Source organism: Lepisosteus oculatus, chromosome 3, assembly GCF_040954835.1.
Source record: "Lepisosteus oculatus isolate fLepOcu1 chromosome 3, fLepOcu1.hap2, whole genome shotgun sequence".
NCBI lineage: Eukaryota > Metazoa > Chordata > Actinopteri > Semionotiformes > Lepisosteidae > Lepisosteus > Lepisosteus oculatus.
This window is the reverse complement of record NC_090698.1, coordinates 22,384,962-22,403,433: the sequence shown is the minus strand read 5'-3', so window position 1 is coordinate 22,403,433 and position 18,472 is coordinate 22,384,962. Positions and strand designations below refer to the sequence as shown.

Below are 18,472 nucleotides of genomic sequence, written 5' to 3'. Positions count from 1 at the left end.
GGATAGGGAGTAACAGGGCAGGATCAAAGCATTCTTTATCTGGAAATTGCACCCGGGATAGCACTTTGGGTAGCTGTGGCCGTAACCATGCTAATAAATTAACAAGGAAGAGAAAGTGACAAACGTGCACCTGCAGACTTGAAGTCTTCACCACATGTTAGAGACACACACACACCACTAAAACAGGTCCCACATACAATGCGATTTATACACAAATAAAGGACAATGGAACGCACGTAATTCACAACTGACCTTTTTCATTTAGCAACGGTTTTTTTATTTATAATAACATTAAACGTATGATAGACGTGTACTTGCTCATTCTAAAGGTGGTACATATTGTGTACACAATTTTTAAAGGCCCTTTTCGGAAATTTGAACTTATGCTTTTCACTTGAGTGAACGGTGTTTGAAGCAGAATACAATATTCTCTGCAGTACACAAAATGGTTTAGTAATACTTTAAATATTTTATTAAGTTGTAGAATGTAGATTTTTTTTTCTTTTTCGTATGTGTCTGGTCCATAGCCATTTTTCCAATTGTTGTGATGTGCCACTTTAAAAAAATGACTACGTGATCGTTTAAATATTGTCCATTTATTGCGCTATTGCATTTCTGTGCTGTCTGCCGCTCTTATCGGCTTATACTACATTACCTCTCGAGTGGTTTAATCGAGTTATAGAAGATTATTTTGTCAATAATGCCAGAATTGTGGTTTTGGAGTATATAGAAAATGACCTATTTTTGTAACCATTTACCTGTAAGTAAAACTTCTATTTTTGTTTTAAAAAAGTAAATTTAACAAATGTTTTCAGTGAAATTAAAAATAAAAACATTTACGGTAATGAGAAAACAAAAGTTTAATAACAGAACTGTTACACGTATCAATACATTTATTACTGACATAACAGTTATGGTGTCCCATCCATTCTTCTTACAAGAATCTGATATTCCATGTTTGTTTTGAAAGTATTAATTCAAAAACGCTCATACAATCAGAAACTAGGGGAATTACATTAAAATGTACAGCAACCAATTAGCACGCTTAATGGATGCTCTTAAAATACAATGGGTGTCTCGCAAAGAGGGTCACTACCATCAAATAAGAGTGGCGCAAAAAAAACCAACGGCGTTATACTGAAGGTCAAGGTGACTTCTACAGTATTTGTATTGTGCGTTACTGTATATCTATTGGCCATCTTTTCGGAGCTGGACATCCCAATAGTACATTTCGTTCGTTTATGAAATCTGAGCTTTGAAATCCCTTTGTCTACAATGAAAAGTATCATTTTGTTTCATCATACTCTAACGATTTTTTTATGTGGGTTTATTCCCAGCTTTTTTTTTAAATTCTAAAATTCACTTGTGAATCTGTAAATATGCTTAACTGTAATGTCCTGTCACAGTCTGAAGAACAGAAAGTGAGCCACTCAGTAATACTACGTACTAAAGGCATGTAAGTGTGTAGCTAATTGTTACTGCTTTGGCAACACTGTAATTCATCGGCCATGCCAATAAGGTGTTTGAAGTTTGCATTTATTAGGGTGTCGATCTTGTCTAGAAAGTCACCTTCTTTTTACAAACATTGGCAATCTGGTCAAAAGATAAAATGCTTTGAAAGGTTCCTTTAACACATTCAAAATCGATTAATAAACTAAATAATTCCCGGGGTTAGAGTAAACAAAATTGATATGTTTTGTGATTTACTAGTGGCACAGTGGCACACTGTGTCTTTCCTTATTGTTTGGTGTCAGTTTACAACCCGGAGAGCACTTCTTTTTCCCAACAGAATATCTTCATGGCCTTGCCCCACCCTTTCCAATATTTTCCCAAGGGGAAAACGCTCAAATTCCGCGGGCATTCACCTTTAGTCATGCTTGTAATTGAAACAAGAGCTAGCGACCCATAATCTCCGTGTGGCAGTATTAGCAATCCCATTGTATTTTGACGTTGTTTATACTGTATTACACTCACGAGGTCAGGCAGGACAAATTGACAGTTTTGTTTAGTATACCCTCATACATACTGACCGTGTTTTTATCACCACATTTGTTGTGTAAACTTGATAAGCGAATGCAATCTTTATTTTAAAACACTTTGTAAATGCCTTAGTTTAAAGAGGTACGCTTGACTGTGGATAAACACTGATAAGCGAAGCAATAATAAACAATTCCAATGGCCTTTATATCTACCAAACTTTACTACCAACATATTCTAGATGGTATAATGGTATTTTAAAAGTTATTTTATAACTTTCTTTGAAAAACAATGTTTCGCCTCGAAATCACAATCTTATTTTTGTAGAAATCTTTCGTGGTAATGTAGTTTGAGAACTTGCTGCTGATAAATTATTTAGCGCCTTTATTGTCAATACTATCCTGTATTTAAATTCTTATTATCAGTCTAGGTATAATTTGTGCGCTTAATATTTTGTTTGATATTATTCTATCAATACCACAAAATTAAAACAATTTTCAGAAGGAAATTTTTTTTATAAACATTTATTTGCTCACTACACGGTAGCGCCACTCCGCCCCCCTTTCAATATTTCAGGAGTCAATTTAACTATGCCTAAAATCAGATTTAGAATAATACAGATGGGATAAACCATCACAAAACACTGCTATTGTGGCGCGGTAACCCATTTACGATTTACGAAGTTTAAGATCACCGGTATTCCACAATACCGCACTTATATTTTCTTTTACAATAGAAATAAGTGCGCAGAAACGTTTCGCCAGAAGTAACCTGAATCATTTTATTTACATAGGTATTTTGTTAAACCAAACATGCTTTATTTAGAATTATCTCGAAGTACTTTATGTAGCCGCGTAGCATTAATTACACCTGTAACATCGCTGTCGCTTAAGAAATTTGAATCCTCATGAAAAGCCTGACAAAAGTTTGCATCTGTAGGCACTGATTTGAATACGAATTCGTTTTTATATTATTATGCTTTTTTTAAAAAAAAAACACGTGCTGCATGCCACGTACAAGTAGGTCTATGACTATGATAAAATGTGAAAATAAAAATGAAGGCTGCATAAGCCAAACCTACGTCTACTTAAAGTAGACTGCTTACATGCTTACATGCTATTAAAATACAGCAGATAAGAGTATTATAGTCTTTCAATGTGGGAAACAGTTCTTTTTAGTGTAATGAAGAGTAAATTAGTGTTAATAGAGCAAGGAAAAACACTTCTCATGTATAGTTGCAGACTAAAAAAAGGTTGTGCTCCTTATAGAATATTTAACAGATTAAAAAATAGTAAATTTCCATGTTCTTGAATAATTAAGAGTTTGGTTGAATGTAATATATTTCTGCCAGTTTTTAAAAAAAAACGTTTCCTGGTTTCTCATTTACATTTTTAATGATAATACCTCCCACTAGCCAACACTAATAACTTATTTAGTTTTAAGCTATATGCGATGAACCAGATACAAACATTGCCCTAGAATGTCCTGGGGTATGACATAAAGCGTTAATTAATTACTTCCTTGTATTTTTAATTGTAACCTCACTCTATCTACAGTATGAGAGCGACTTACCCAATCAGGGCGGACACATTGAAAGGCGGCCAATCATAACAAAGTTAGAGTATTCCTGAGTAGATAATAGAGGTGGTGCTTAGTCGCTCATTCTAGTGAAGACTTCAGTTGATTGCCAAATGACATCTTTGAACATCTAGTGGTGATCGAATTGTCAAAGTTAATTTGACTTAATGGAGTTAATCCGTTCAGTTCTAAAAGACATATTAATATAACCTTCTCTGTAAGTACTTAGCAAATGATTTAATGTCCTTTACTTCGTTATCTGTACTTCCGAGAACCTACTGAATAAGCAAATAAATTGGATTTCGTAGCTCGGGAATTTCGTAGCCCCTGGACACCTCAAGGTAAGCTGATGTTTTGATCTTGTGTATTTAGAAATACTAAACTTAAATACGTGACTCAGATTAACATATGAACATATAAGTATTTTGATGACACAGTTTTAACAAACTGATTGTTTCGTTTCCATAGTTTTAATTTAGGCGCTGAGCAAAGTGATACGCATCAAAATGTCATACTGTACCTGCACTTATCCTTTGCAACTTCACACTGTAAATAGCAACGGTACTGTATTTAAAATATACATTGTAAGTGATATGCATTCAGGTACTGATTTGTTACTGACCGATAGTGTTTCCTACGCTCTGTTTTAATAGACAAAACGAAACGCATCTCAGCTGTCAGACTGACCACGGCTTTGGGCCATCTGCTTTTGGAGAAAAAACCCTGTAGACATGACGGACCTTCTGGTTCCAGAACTTGAGATAGACGTAGAGAGTTTGGAAACGGAAAGCGACGACCAAGCCGAATTTGGCTGCGCCTTGTCCGGCGCAGGGGACGAAGAAGAGAGCGGCAAAGACAACGAGAAATGTAGTCCGATAACTCAAGCATCGGGCGATCAGAGGAAACTCAGCCGGACCCCGAAGTGTGCCCGCTGCAGGAATCACGGAGTGGTTTCGTGTCTCAAGGGCCACAAGAGGTTCTGTAGGTGGCGGGACTGTCAGTGTGCCAACTGCCTGCTGGTTGTGGAGAGACAACGAGTCATGGCAGCGCAGGTCGCACTGAGGAGGCAACAGGCGACGGAGGTACGCGTGTTGGCTTTTCTCTATACGAGTTCATTAATTTTGGTGTATAGACCATAGGATATGTTGGAGCTTATTGGTCTGTTTAGTTTTCTGGATCAAAACTACCAAATTTAAATTTCCAAAAAGGTAAATGGCTAAGAACATTTTGATTACCCCCAACAATTCGCTGATAATCAAAATCAATCACTTTATGTGATCGGAGATCATAGTTTTTTATTCCCCTGTTGAAGCTCAAAAACGACGACCTGATATGGATTTCAAAGTTCACTGCTTTTTAAAAATTGTAATCTTTTATTTAAAAAGTCGAACATCGAAAACAGACTGCTGCACAATGTAAGACAAATTTCAATGTTAAATATTTAACAATCTTGCAAAATGTAAGGTCCCGACCTCATTTTTTTGTTTCTGAAGATATTAAGGGGGTCGAACGTGTGAAATGTGATATCATATAAGAAATGACTTGATATGGTTCGATGGATATGTTATTTTATGAACAAATAAACGCAAAATGTTTCTTGTTTTTATCCGTTGAACCTTCATAATACAGTTTAGGCGCATAAACTCGGCTTTAATTAGATCTATTCAATTTAGCAATTTGTACAATTTTGAAAATCATGCTGTTAATACAAGACATTGCAATGTGTTTATTATTACAGGACAAGAAAGGCATTGCAGGAAAACAGATTCCAACTGAATGCAGGGCTGTTTATCAAAGACACCTTAGACCTTCTAGCATGCTGGCCAAAAGTATTCTAGAAGGTAAGAGCCTTGTAAATTGCATACACCTTATACTCATATTTACACAAGTCATGGATACAGTAACTTATTTAGTTATACTTTGTATATAATTGACATACTGCTGTAGTGGTACAGTATATTCTTGTTTTATGTATGATGAAAAATGTATTTTCAATTCAACTTATCAAATCCCCTTGAGTATTTTAAGAGGAGGAGCAGTTTATAAATGGGTCTACACCTTTGACATCTTTACTCTCACTTTTCTATTCTTTTCTAATTCTGTTTTCCCTTATGTCTCCTTTCAATAGCTTTGCTGGGATCTCTCTCCCTTTCTGTCACAATTGTAAATGGTTCTTCTTTGGACAATGTAACTGTAAGCACACTACACTTCTGTTCATGTTTCTAAGATGAACGAAAAAGACCATTGCTTGAAATACAGAGCTCCGCTGTCTAATCAGTGAATCATTTGTAATGCTTTGGTACTGTTCTAAAAATGTGTTTTGAAAAGCATTAAAACTAATATGAAAATGAATTCATGAAAATATATTAATCTGTATAAGTTAGATGCTTGGTTTCAATTGTATTTCAATTACAAATGTATAGCTGAATTATTTACACCCTTTGACACATAAAGGACACATTTTAAATTTGAGAAAAAATTAGAACTAAAACACTATCAAATGCTTAATTAGAAAAAAAATCCTAAATGGTTTGTGGATTTGGGTTGGTAAGAAATAAGACTCAAAGGGATTGGTCATGACAAGTTTGTACGTTATATGACAAATCTGTCTTTGTAGATATTGATGGCTGTTAAACAGCAGTGCTGAAATGAAATATGTAATCTTTTTACCTATTATGTGGCAGGTGTCACACTGAGTGTGCAAAGCAACCTGCAAATCCCAATTTGTTGTAATTGTTGTATCTGGTGTGCCAATCAGAACTGTTGTCAAGTTTCTCACTTGAGTTCATTTCTCTGGCAGGTTACCGTCCCGTTCAAACAGACCCTTTTTTAGGAGGAAACCCGTCTCTGCCTCCTCCTCTCAGTGACCGAATGAGGAAGAGGAGGGCTTTTGCTGACAAAGAGCTGGAGACCATCATGCTGGAGCGGGAGTACAAAGAGCGTGAGCTGATGGAGTCCAGCCAGGCGACGGCCGCGTCTCTATTTCTGCCCAGCGCCATGGTTCACGCAGCAGAATACAACTCCTACAAATCGGCCTTCGCCGCAGGGCAAGTGGAGGCACCGCCCAAAGAGATTTGCGGTTATCTCCCCAATTGCCTTGACCTGTCAATGCAGTACACCGGGTCAGGAAACGTGGAGCTGATTTCATCCAATGTCAGCGTGGCAACCACCTACAGGCAATATCCATTGTCGCCGCGGTTCATGATGTGGCCGAAATGCAGCAACATTAGTGACGCTCTGCTTTACCAGCAGTGCCTCCTAAACGCGACGGCCGTCCAGAACATGAAACCGGGTGCAGTCTGGGATCCGAAAATGATGCCAGCATCTGAGAGCCACTCACCAGATCCAGTTCTGGCAGCTGCCAAACTGGAAGGTTCCCGGGTGGCACCAGAGCCATGTGATCTTCAGCGATTGCAGACAGAACTTCCGGGCCTCACTCATGGTTCTCGGGAGCAGTCAGCATTCTCTCCCCCCAAGAGAAGCTTCGGACAAGCGTTCACCAACGGCTCGTCATCCACGAGTCAAGAGCACGTCCTGAATAAACTCAGCAAAGACAGTGCCAAGCATGCCCTCTCAATGAAATTAAACTCCTTCCACTCCCTGATTCAGCAAACTCTCAGTGAAAAGGCAGGCCCTGAGTCAAAAGCTCCCTGCTACAAAGAACGTTTTGAAGATGCTGCTAGGAAATGCAGGGAGAGTGCAGTCAAAGAAAACCAGAGCTTCAAAAATGTGGACAGATATGCAAGAGACTTGACATCCAAACAAGTGGGTTCAAAGTTTTCATCCAGTGAGTCTCTGTCCTTTTCGGTTGAATCCATTCTGAAGAGGCCTTCACCTGCAGTAAACCGCACATCACAGTAGCTGATGCATTAATTTCAGGTGGTTTTCAATTGAACGGTCACATTTAGACATATATTCATTTCAGTAGTTGGAAAAACTGGATTAAAAAGCCAATGTCAAAAGCAAGGTTGCAAATTTAGCTGACCTAAATTAAAAGTATATAATACATTGTTTTAAAGTACAATTTTACTTGAAAATCAATTGCATTTTTATCAACTTGTCAGCTTCCCCAAACCAGAGGTGTAAATATTGTGCTGTAAATATATAAGCATGTTGACTATGACTTCAACATAATGAGTATATTTAAGTGTAATAATGACTTATGTTGCTTTAAATTGTAATGTTTCATGACCTACAATGCAATTATAAAGTAACAATAAACTTTTTAATTATGAAATACATCCATGACTAATGTTTTCATGGTGATGATTTTCAATGTTGGTGGTTATGTTCATATGAGTGGAATACATGGATAAGAAAGTTTTTTTTTAATGCAAGCATTTTTATTGCAGTAAAACATTTTACAGGAAGAGTCCGGTATTATTTAATCAATAGCAAAAATACAATGCATTATTCATAAATAATGTGAAGTTTAAACTCCAGGTGTTTTGAAGTGTTTTTTCTTCAACTCTGTATAAACAACGAATATTATTCTATACTGTACAACAGAAGCCACGGATCTAGGACAGAAGGTAATCTAGGACAGAAAAAGGCTGCCTTGGTCTTTCAAATCTATACAATTTCTTTTCATTCTATTTAAACAGTATTTCAATTATTTCAGTTGAATTAATTAACTGACCTTATGCTAAGGATTACTTAATTCTGGATTGGTTGAAATGAGGACTTTAAAGGGAAATGCCAAGGTTGCCTGCCTCTTATGATGGATATTTCTTGAAGCAAGCAGTGACTATCTAGAAAGATATTTTAGTTTTATAACTTCTGTACTTTCTATTTTAGTTAATACAGGATGGGATATGATAGTACTGTTTACCATACACAGTATTCAAGATTCCACTTTTTTTCCATTATAACTAGTGTTCAGGTTTTTATGTTTATTTTACAACAAAGCTTTCTGTCTAAGGCAATTAGCAGACCATTACCAGATATTACTTGCTCACTAGATCATAATTTACCAAAGTGTATTCATTACTCTCTAGAGGAGGGGTTTCATATTAATTACTGCCTTTTTTATTAATATCAATTATTTTTAATTTTGTAATTATTGTAAAATAAATCTACAATCTGTTCAGAATAATACTGTTGGGATTTCCCCTTATGGAATTAGTAATAAGCATCATCATCTCTTAATTGTATGTGAGGGACTGGTGAGGCAAAAGCTTAGTGGATGATATGTTAAGCACTTCTGTAATCGTAATTGGCACATTCTCTGTTTTTTACGTGCTAACAGAATCGACCAATGGTAAGTTTAAAAGAGAAGCAACCAAAAATAAACACAGAAAACGATGAGTAATACGATCAAATCAACAACTGCTAATTGTTAACAGAGGTGACCTCACCGATTTAAAAGCAGACGTTAAGTGTTTCCTTTCATACTTTAGCAAGTACAACAAACAAAATAACAAACAAAAATATTTGCATATGAAGATATGCATCCGTAACTAATGTATTTTAAACAGCTAAATAACGACAGTAATATATATGGAAAAGTAAAGATCTCATAAAAAGTGAAAGATGAAAGCAAGTATATTGTTTCTGTTATAATAGTTAAATGCATATTAAACTTTTTGGTGTTGTGTCCTTGCTGTGTCTCGTTTTACACGATTCGGCTTATTTGGCTCTGGCAAATTTGTTTTATGAAAGCAAACGTTTTCTAAATGGTTGCATCGTTTTTACAACAACAACAACAACAACAACAACAACAACAACAACAACAACAACAACAATAGAAACAGAGTTAAAATAAAACCAAAACCAGTAATACTTAAATCAAGGGAAGGAAAATACTTCTGGACTGAAATCTGAAATGTATTTATGTATAGAATCGCATTCGAGTATGCAACGCATGAAGTTGAAATTAATGAAGCAATTCATGGCGTGATTTATTCGGAACGGTCACAATGAAAGAAAATTGATTTGGTACACAAAATACATTAAACACCCTAGAACTTATGAAATGGTAAAAGTCAACGTTATTTTATTACTTTGTTCTGTTTAGTAATTACTGTACCACGACACATACTGTAGGATACATTCTTCATTATGAAACAAAATATACAAAATATAGTAGAAATATCTGGGAACCATCAGAGTCACATATGTGGCAATTTATATGAGTATCTACATACATTTTCTATAAGTAATCCGGTTCTTTCTTTTACTCTTTGGTTGTAACTGCTGTACTTTTTTAAAGACGTTATTCGGGTAAACGCATCTACCAGTTAAAACCATAAAACTATTTTGAAATCTTTATAAACACCACACCTGGAAAAGATAAACAATAAAAATTTTGGGACGCATATGCTAAATCATATTACACATACTGATGCTGAGTGCATCGGATTACGGATAATATTTGCGCTCAGAGAGATCTAACTCTGATTAACTCTGATCTGGTTCTGTTGGAGTTATTATTTTAACAAGCAGTATGCCTACTGTACCTGAAAACACTTTAACAATCAGATTGTTATTAAATGTTTATAAGCAATTTCCATGTTTTCAGAAATAAAGTGATAGTAATAGAAGAGTTCTGGTCTAATTTGGTTTTAAGAAGTAGATGTCAGTGTAGCTCGCTCTCAGACTAATCTAAATCTTCATATTCTTTACTTTGTATTGTCATCACCTTGTTTGCTTACCTAATTCCAATCTAGATCGAATTGGTCCTAACTGAGAATCAACGGCAGGTGTTCTTGGAAACCGTCCATTTTGTGAACTGAGTATTTACCAAACACTGGATTTAGAAATGGCTATGAGCTGTCTCCTTTTACCCTTGTAGCTCCGCCACGCAAACTTTTATGTACAGTACATGCATTATGCATTATACTTTGTTACTGTAGTAGAATATCTACAGAGCAATTCTCAGTGATTGAAAGTCTGCAGACCAATTGATTCGCTTTTACATTAAATGTAAAAGAAAATGGGGAAAACAAGCCGACAGCAGCAAAAAATATTTGTATTGGTAATTTAAGATATGTACCTGTCAATGTAAAAAATGTGATCCAGTCGTTACAATGTCAATTGCACTTGTTCTCCAAGTTCTATTTTATAAAGCACATTTAAAAACAATAATCTCCGAACATTTTACGATAGATTAAAACCACAGTACACAAAATAAAATTAGACGTGATTTTAAGACTTATGAATAATAATATTTCTGAAACGGTAAACATTTTTATTTAAAAAAAACATTATGTACTGTATACAGATATTAATTTTTGGGGGGACGGAACATGAAGTAAAACTTTAAGATCAGCTGTAGTCTAATTGAAATGTCATGGGTTATTTTTGGTATCACAATACACAATTCACCGAAGGTATCTGTACTGAGCCATTGTGTTTGGAATCCATTGAGCACATTGTTTTCACTCCTTGCATACCTTCTTTAACACATGCCATGGAATTCGTGAATTATTCAACTTCCAGAAAATTTAAATATACAGTACAGATGGTCAGCATAACCAGCCTGTTGATGATGTGAATCAACAGCTAGATCTCGCAAGACTTGCTAAGTATGTTTTCTTATGCATCTGTATTTTATATAATTGGTTAAAATCTTACATTTATATTAGACTATTAGACCTGGAGTTGTCTATCCTGGTTTTTGTAACTCAAGTATCTCCTGCTTTCATTTACTCAACTACTGCAATTAAAAAATTAACTTGTTTCATTAGACCTTTTTGAATGTTTTCACCTGTACAATTCTGTAGGTTTCTTGACGTCTATGGTTTTTGGTAGATAAGAACGAAAAAGTCTGATTCAGAAAATTATTTGTTAGAAGAAAGCATATATTAGTCATTATATTAAAGTTAAGTGAATGATAATTCAGTTAGAATGAGTCCTAGTGAATACTGGGGATATGGAGACCAAGATTCAGAAACTGTACATTACAGAGCTCAGAACACACTAACACAGTTTAACACCATTCTTCTCCTTCTCCTTGGTGTCTTCTGATTTCCCTTCCACCTCATCTCTTAACAACCTGAATCATCTCATATTGGCATAAATGGACCATTCAACACTTCTCCCACATCATCAAATGCTTGTGCTTTACAGACACAAGCAGACACTATGGACCCCTAGAACCGGAACTGGAGATTCTTTGACTAGATGCCCTTTAGAGAATTACATGCATGAAGTTTGCAACACCCAGCTTTCCATTTCTTCATCCATCCATATTCTAACCGCTTCATCCAATTCAGGGTCATGGAGGAACTGGAGCCTATCCTGGCAAGCAATGGGCGCAATGCAGGGTACACCCTGGATGGGATACTAGTCCATCATTGTGCAGACAGACCACAGACACAAAGACAGACAGACACACACTCACACCAGGGCCAGTTTTCCCAGAAGCCAATTAACTTACCAGAATGTCTTTGGTCTGTGGAAGGAAACCAGCACCTGGAGGAAACTCCCTCAAACATGGGGAGGATATACAAAGTCCTTAACATTACACATTGAATAACCCTGGTTTAATATTATTTTTACACATAGTCCCATTCTCCTTTATTATTTACAGGTGGGTAGCTATGTCAGCATGTGTAGGCTGCCATGTCTTTCTTCACCGTCTTGTCTTTCTCACACCTGAAGAAAGCTCAATGGTCGAAACGTTGTGTTTTCTTTCTTCTTATTTTCAGCATGGAATAAACCTATTACTTGTTCCTTTATTATTAACTCTGTATTTACTCTTCCAGTATGAAGTGGACTCAGGTTTTATTGGATCAAAGGCTTGTTGGTATGACTTTTCCAAATTTCCATGTTGACTTACAAACCATGACAGAAAGGTATTCTTAAGGAAGTGCTATACAGTATGTCAGTTGATTGGAACAAAACGTGATCTTACTTGCTGTAGAATAACCAATTTCCTACAGCAAATAAAGTAGTAACAGCAATTGAAGGTTTTATATTTATACCATGATGGAGGCAAAATAAGACTTAGGTTGCAACGATATTTTTAAACTTTCATTTATGTAACCAAGTAATTTTATTTAAAAATGTATGTAGCTCAGTAAGTATATAATGACAAATTTTACATATACCTCATGAAATAAAAAAAATATATATTTTAGAACCTGCTTTACAACAGTGTTTTTATTTTTGTCTGTTTTTTAAAATAGGTTTTGGTTGACCAGCCTACATATTGTTAAACAAATGATTTAGCCTTCAGCTCTTCTAAAATTACTTTGTACTATATGCAGCTGATGTAAAATTAATTGATTGATGGTTTGAAAGAAAAAAATAATCTAGAACAAAGGATAAATATTATAAACTTGGTCAAGGGACAAATGATGGAAGGATTTGTAGAAACTGAGTAAATGTTCAGAGGATTTGATAAGTATCTGCTGATCGCATCAGCGCAAAGACAGCATCTATTCCCAAAGTGTCAGATTTAACATGTTTGCAAAGAGTACTGAATTGCACAATTTATCATCAGTATTTAGCAATTTCTCTCATAACCAGTGACTTTTCTTTGCATCAGGCAATCAGTTCCCACACATTCAGAAAATGGATGGTAGAAATGTTATAGTAATATTTAATATTAACTTTTTTCTCCATGTGTGTTTCTTTAACATCACCATTATTATACATAGTGATATTGATGGTAAAACGGTACACTTCTATAACATTTTTTAGACAGAAAGTATTGTAAAGTGACTCAGAATAGTCATATTACCCCTAATATCTCTACAAGCAGTATAGAGATCTTTCCCCCAGATGTTATTAATGATTTATTATTTCATTTACTGAATATGTTTAGTTCTTTGTTAATATCACATATATGAAAGGTATGTACAATACTTGGACATGTTTGCCTTTGATATTTTTTATCAAACTATATTAAAAATAATTATCATGAATAACTATATGAATTGCTGTTAAAAGTAGACTGCTTTCTGATTCTTAGTAACACTGAGTAATAAAACCGTCTGGATTTGAAGCAACACATGTACCTTATATTATTTTAAATTACAGCTTAGCAAAAGTGCTAACCCAGCTAGCCTTAAAAAATATATAAATACTGTACAAATAATACCACAAACCTTTTTTTAGTTTGGGATTATTGTTGCTAAGAGTATTTATAACTCTGCTGTTTTTCTTGTTTTTATTACTGCAATACCTGCCACCACTAGAAATGCTACAATCCCTAAATTCTAGGTGTTCTAGGCATATGTTCTAGGGATCTAGCAGAGTACTCAACATACATGAATAAAACACTGCTTTTAAGGCAGTGAAGCAATGGGCTGGTGACAAATGTCTCATGAAGACAGGTGGGCAACTAGCTTCAGATTTTACACAGAAGGTTTCAAGCTCACTAAGTTGTCTTAGCTGTAACTGTCATTCAGGTTTCCTGAAGACTTTCCCCAGCCGGTCCACAAACAGGTTATGCGATTTTAATATGTTTTAACCAAAATTAACCAAAATGACAGTGCTGATTAAAATGTTAACAAAAATTAAAGCTTCACCATGTAATGTTGTGGATATTGCCTTTCATGATTTATTTACCTCAAACCAAATTATTTTTATTTATTTGCTAAGTGTTCCGTGTTTATATAATATATCCATGTATATGTGATCCTTCATGATCATAATTCATGTGATCCTTCATAATTTAGACATGCACATCTAAATTTAAAAAGAGGTTGCGTTGAATTGTCGCACTGCTACTATGCCTACTTGAGGCAAACAGTGATATCTGATATGCTGTCAGTTTATGGTAATTGGAATAATGGAAACAATGCTGCAGGATGAAGATTTTTGCAATACTCTGCAGTTCTTAACTCTTCACCTGTTCTGTAATTGCAAGTTCAAGTCCTGCTACCCTGTCTTTCCCACAGTGAGCATTATCAATGATCTGTACTGACAATCTAATTTTGAGCTGAGTTGTTGAGAATCATAATTTCAGGATAAAATGAAGACAGTTAGTGCCAACTTTTTCTACTTTCTGGAATTATTAAAGTGCATGCACCAAATAAAGCGGAACACTAATTTTCATTTGATCCAGTCAAAGAGTATTATGTTGGAGGTTTGTAGATGTATTTAGCAATGAGGTTTCAACAACCTGAGGCAAGAGCCACGTTTTCAGTTTTTTTGTAACATGTTGTTTTACATTTAAAACTAGTAACATAAGAGCTGAATATTTTAGTTTGCCAAGGCAAATATCAGCCTTCTTACTGTGTTGTACTCTCTGTATATTTTAACTTCACGCCTGTATGTGCAAATCATCCTCAGGTATAATTACACTAGTTCACTCTAAATTAGGACTTCTTTTTAGTTTGAAATGTATATTTACTTTAAATAATACATTTCATTAAAAATATTCAAAATCAAATAGCAGTTTGTCCATTACCAGAATTAACTAATATCCATTGCTAGAGAAATTCCCGTGTACCAGTTTTGACTTTTACATAATTTTCGTGGGGTAGGCGTTTTTGATATTCTCTGGTTTTATAGCCAACACTTAAAACCCTGGGTTATTCAGACTCCATTGAGAAGAAAATGTCTTTCTAGGTTTGTTTCTGATCAGTTTTCCCAATTACACAACTAGGTTTTTTCAAAACAAACATGTTTTGAAAAAACTAGTCGTTTAGGTAATTATTTCAAGTAAGTCTTTCAAGTAATAGAGAGGTTGCACTTGGTTCTGGGAGGGCAGGTCAAGGTATTCTGCATTTAAAGCAGAATAATTATCAAAGATCACTGAAGTTATGAGTACCATATAAGGATTTCTTTAATTGAAATTGTACAGTACTTAAAATATTGAAATTTGTTTTACGTTTATCATATACAGTATGTTCTGTATCAGACCAAAACGTGCTTAAAAGTTAAAAATAATTTTGGCTCTTAAACAAATGGTTCATATGTATTTAGAATGGTAAATCATGAAGTGTGAAAACAGGGTAAGGTTTCCATTCATTCAGTCAGCTATGCTTGTTGAGCTTGACTTCCCAACCAGCATTTTTTTATGTTTAAAGAAGCCAAAGCACACATTCCTGAACTACAACTTGTAATATAATAAGAAATGTGTAGCATGGAATCTTTTGGCAGGCATATGGCATTTAATTACCACGTTTGCTGAGTTGACAGATGATTTAACTGATAAGGGTCCTACAAATACCCTTTAGGTTTCCTGATCTGCAAATGTGCTAATTCTCAAGCCTCCATTCTTGTCAGTTTCACTGGTGAGCAGCGAAGCAAAACATTGTCAGCAGAACAAGTTTATGTCATTAGCACCTGTATTGTGTTTCCGGCAATATCGCTCCATTGTGAAGAATAAGAAGCAATGAGTTTGCATGGTTTATTGAAATTGTATTGCAAACAAGGAAATAACTGCCCAACTCCCAGTTTGTACCTCTTAAGAAAATGACATACTGTACGCATAGTTTTAAACCAGATTTTCACTACTGCATTCATTTCCATAAAAAAATTCAGTTTGTAAAAATGCTAGTGGACTGCATAATATAATTAAAGAAGAATAGATAGAAATGAACCATTTGCATTCTTTAAATTAACTAATAAAATAAATTTTGTTTACATTTGAATATGTTTTACCATATCCTTGATAGAGCATTTGAAACAATTGGTAATGCCAATGTAAATATTTGTAAAATGTTTTGCAACAAAGATCTAGATGGCTTTGTGTTTCCTGTACATATTTAAAAGCTCTTGACCTTGGTATGGCATTTGAGATTCAGATGAAGTTTACTTTCTGTCAGAAACCTTAATTGTATTACATTTTAAAATTGAATTTGTTCTCCAACTGTCATCTCAGTATTATCTTACATTTTAAACATGTGATGAGAAACATTTTCTTTTTTTTGATAGTACCACATCATAATCAGGACACAAAACTAACATTTGTTGCCACTGATGCATTTAATGATATTTGGTTTTCACCTAGAACATGCAAATCTTATGGAAAGTTTGTGTGAACCCAGTTTCACATACAGTAGATAATTATGAAACAAGAAAAGGTTCTGTATAATGTGAGCTTTCCAAACTTAATTTTAGAATAAGCAACAGAAATATAGAATAACAAAATTAACTATGTATTTTGCATAAATTTGTGCTATTTATAATAATAATAATATTATTATATTAGAGTGATTCAATTATAATACAAACAGGAATTGATTCACATTTTACACGTATTTAAGGTTGTGTAAAACTTGAGATTTGACATCTGTACTCTGCTGTACCTGACCTGATTTACAATGACAATTTTGTGTTTATCCACATCTTGGCCAAATTCATTTCCATTCCATAGCAAAATGCTATGCAAACTGTGTCCAGAATACTTTTATGTTGAGATAAGTATAGAGAGAGACAACTGCAGTGAAAATCTGTGTGGAAGACATTGGAAGGTAGTCTGACCAGATCAAATCTTTCCAATATTATAAATCTGAATCTCACTTTTAGGCAAAATGTTATTTCTTTTCATCTTCAAAAGCCCTGTTTGCTAACAAAATAAATATTAATGATAAATTAAAACATAGATTTTATACTAGTGGCTGTATAGGGCAACCATACTTTTTTTAACAAGTCAAGTAGGATTTGGGGTCACGACCCAGGTATCACTCAGGGAATTAATGGTTAGAGAAGCAGTAATTGGCTACGGAACAGAGCAGAATTTTAAAAGTAAACACTGCAACGTTTTTCAAAGAGCTCCTTGCTTCCCGCTGGCTGATTTCTCTTCAGTGGCCAAAAACCCTCAGTCAGGGGTTAAGGATAGGCCTAGAGAGGCTACTTGACATCTGCTCTGTTTGTGGCTCTTTGATCTCTTCTCCTGTCCTTCACAGACTGGCCTGCTGAGAAATATGGTGGTGTTCCCAGTGCAGCTAGAGAAAACAGTGCCTTGATGACAGATCAGGTGAAGGCAGAAAAGAGAGAAGTAGGGATTACATGTCAGTTAATGAGAAAGAAAAGGAAAACACCAGGATCTTCTTGTGCAAAAGTCTTTGGAGGGAGGAATGTGAACTGGTTATGTTTTGATATTATGGACAGCACATTGCCAAATGTCACTGACAGGTATATCAGAAGACTGATCCATGACATTCCAAGTTGAGTGATAAGTGATTAAGTAAGACCATTGATTCAGATGGCATTGAACAATTTTGCCAAATGGCTTTTGACAATTTGCCAGAATATTGGTAAATACTCTTAAACCTCCCACCCTATGAGAGTTGTGTCAGCAGATCATTTTTCCAGTACTGTGATATAACTACACAGTAGGGATGAATTAGCAGTATTTACTGTTAAACCTGCTGGCTCCACAGTTTCACACAAACAGTTAGTCAATTGAATTGGCACTTGACACATATACAGAGTTGTATGGGAGACATTAGTAATTCAGGAATCCCCTTTAAAGACTGAAATCCAGTTCTGGTATAAAAATATTTGTGAGACCTTTACTAACTAATCGCCATGAAAGCTGATATATACTAACATGTATGCTCACAACTCAACTCATACATATTGTGTGCCAAACAATTGCTGCAAACCTGAAAACTGAGATTGTTGATCTTGTCCACACAATGTGTAAGTGTACTATTGTTTTGTCAGATGTTCTATCCTTTCACAAACTTGCCAAATTAGCAATATACATGCTGTTGGAGCTATACTGTCAGAACTCTAATTGACCACTTTGGATCTTACTTTAAACCTAACTAAACAATAGGCTGCTTTCAGAATAAAAAGACGATTGTTGCTGCTCAGGTCCATGAGTATGCTGCGAATTCAGAAATATGACTTGTGTGTTCAACAAATAAAAAATTCATCTAAAAAAGCAGTGCAATCAATTTTCCTAATTGTTATGAGCATAAAACAGTTATACAAAAGAAACAGGTGTTTTTCCAGACTGACCCATCTATTTATATGTGACAAGTTTATGTACTGTGTGCCCCCATAT

General features: G+C 35.0%; 1 protein-coding gene across 1 annotated transcript; it reads left to right on the top strand.

Moving 5' to 3' along the window:
* The first annotated feature begins 3,639 nt into the window (after positions 1–3,639).
* dmrt2a (doublesex and mab-3 related transcription factor 2a) lies at positions 3,640–7,794 on the top strand. Its single transcript, XM_006627124.3, has 4 exons — positions 3,640–3,896; positions 4,209–4,637; positions 5,294–5,396; positions 6,356–7,794. Exons 2-4 carry the CDS (start codon positions 4,287–4,289, stop codon positions 7,414–7,416), a joined length of 1,515 nt encoding a protein of 504 aa, XP_006627187.2. The 5' UTR covers positions 3,640–3,896; positions 4,209–4,286; the 3' UTR covers positions 7,417–7,794.
* The last annotated feature ends 10,678 nt before the right edge of the window (positions 7,795–18,472 follow it).

What these genes read in the sequence shown, in the direction of transcription:
- dmrt2a (XM_006627124.3), top strand. Translation starts at nt 4,287, where the DNA reads ATGACGGACCTTCTGGTTCCAGAACTTGAGATAGACGTAGAGAGTTTG. An exon ending in GGAGGCAACAGGCGACGGAG is followed by an intron (nt 4,638 to 5,293) that starts GTACGCGTGTTG and finishes TTATTATTACAG; the next exon opens with GACAAGAAAGGCATTGCAGG. An exon ending in GGCCAAAAGTATTCTAGAAG is followed by an intron (nt 5,397 to 6,355) that starts GTAAGAGCCTTG and finishes TTTCTCTGGCAG; the next exon opens with GTTACCGTCCCGTTCAAACA.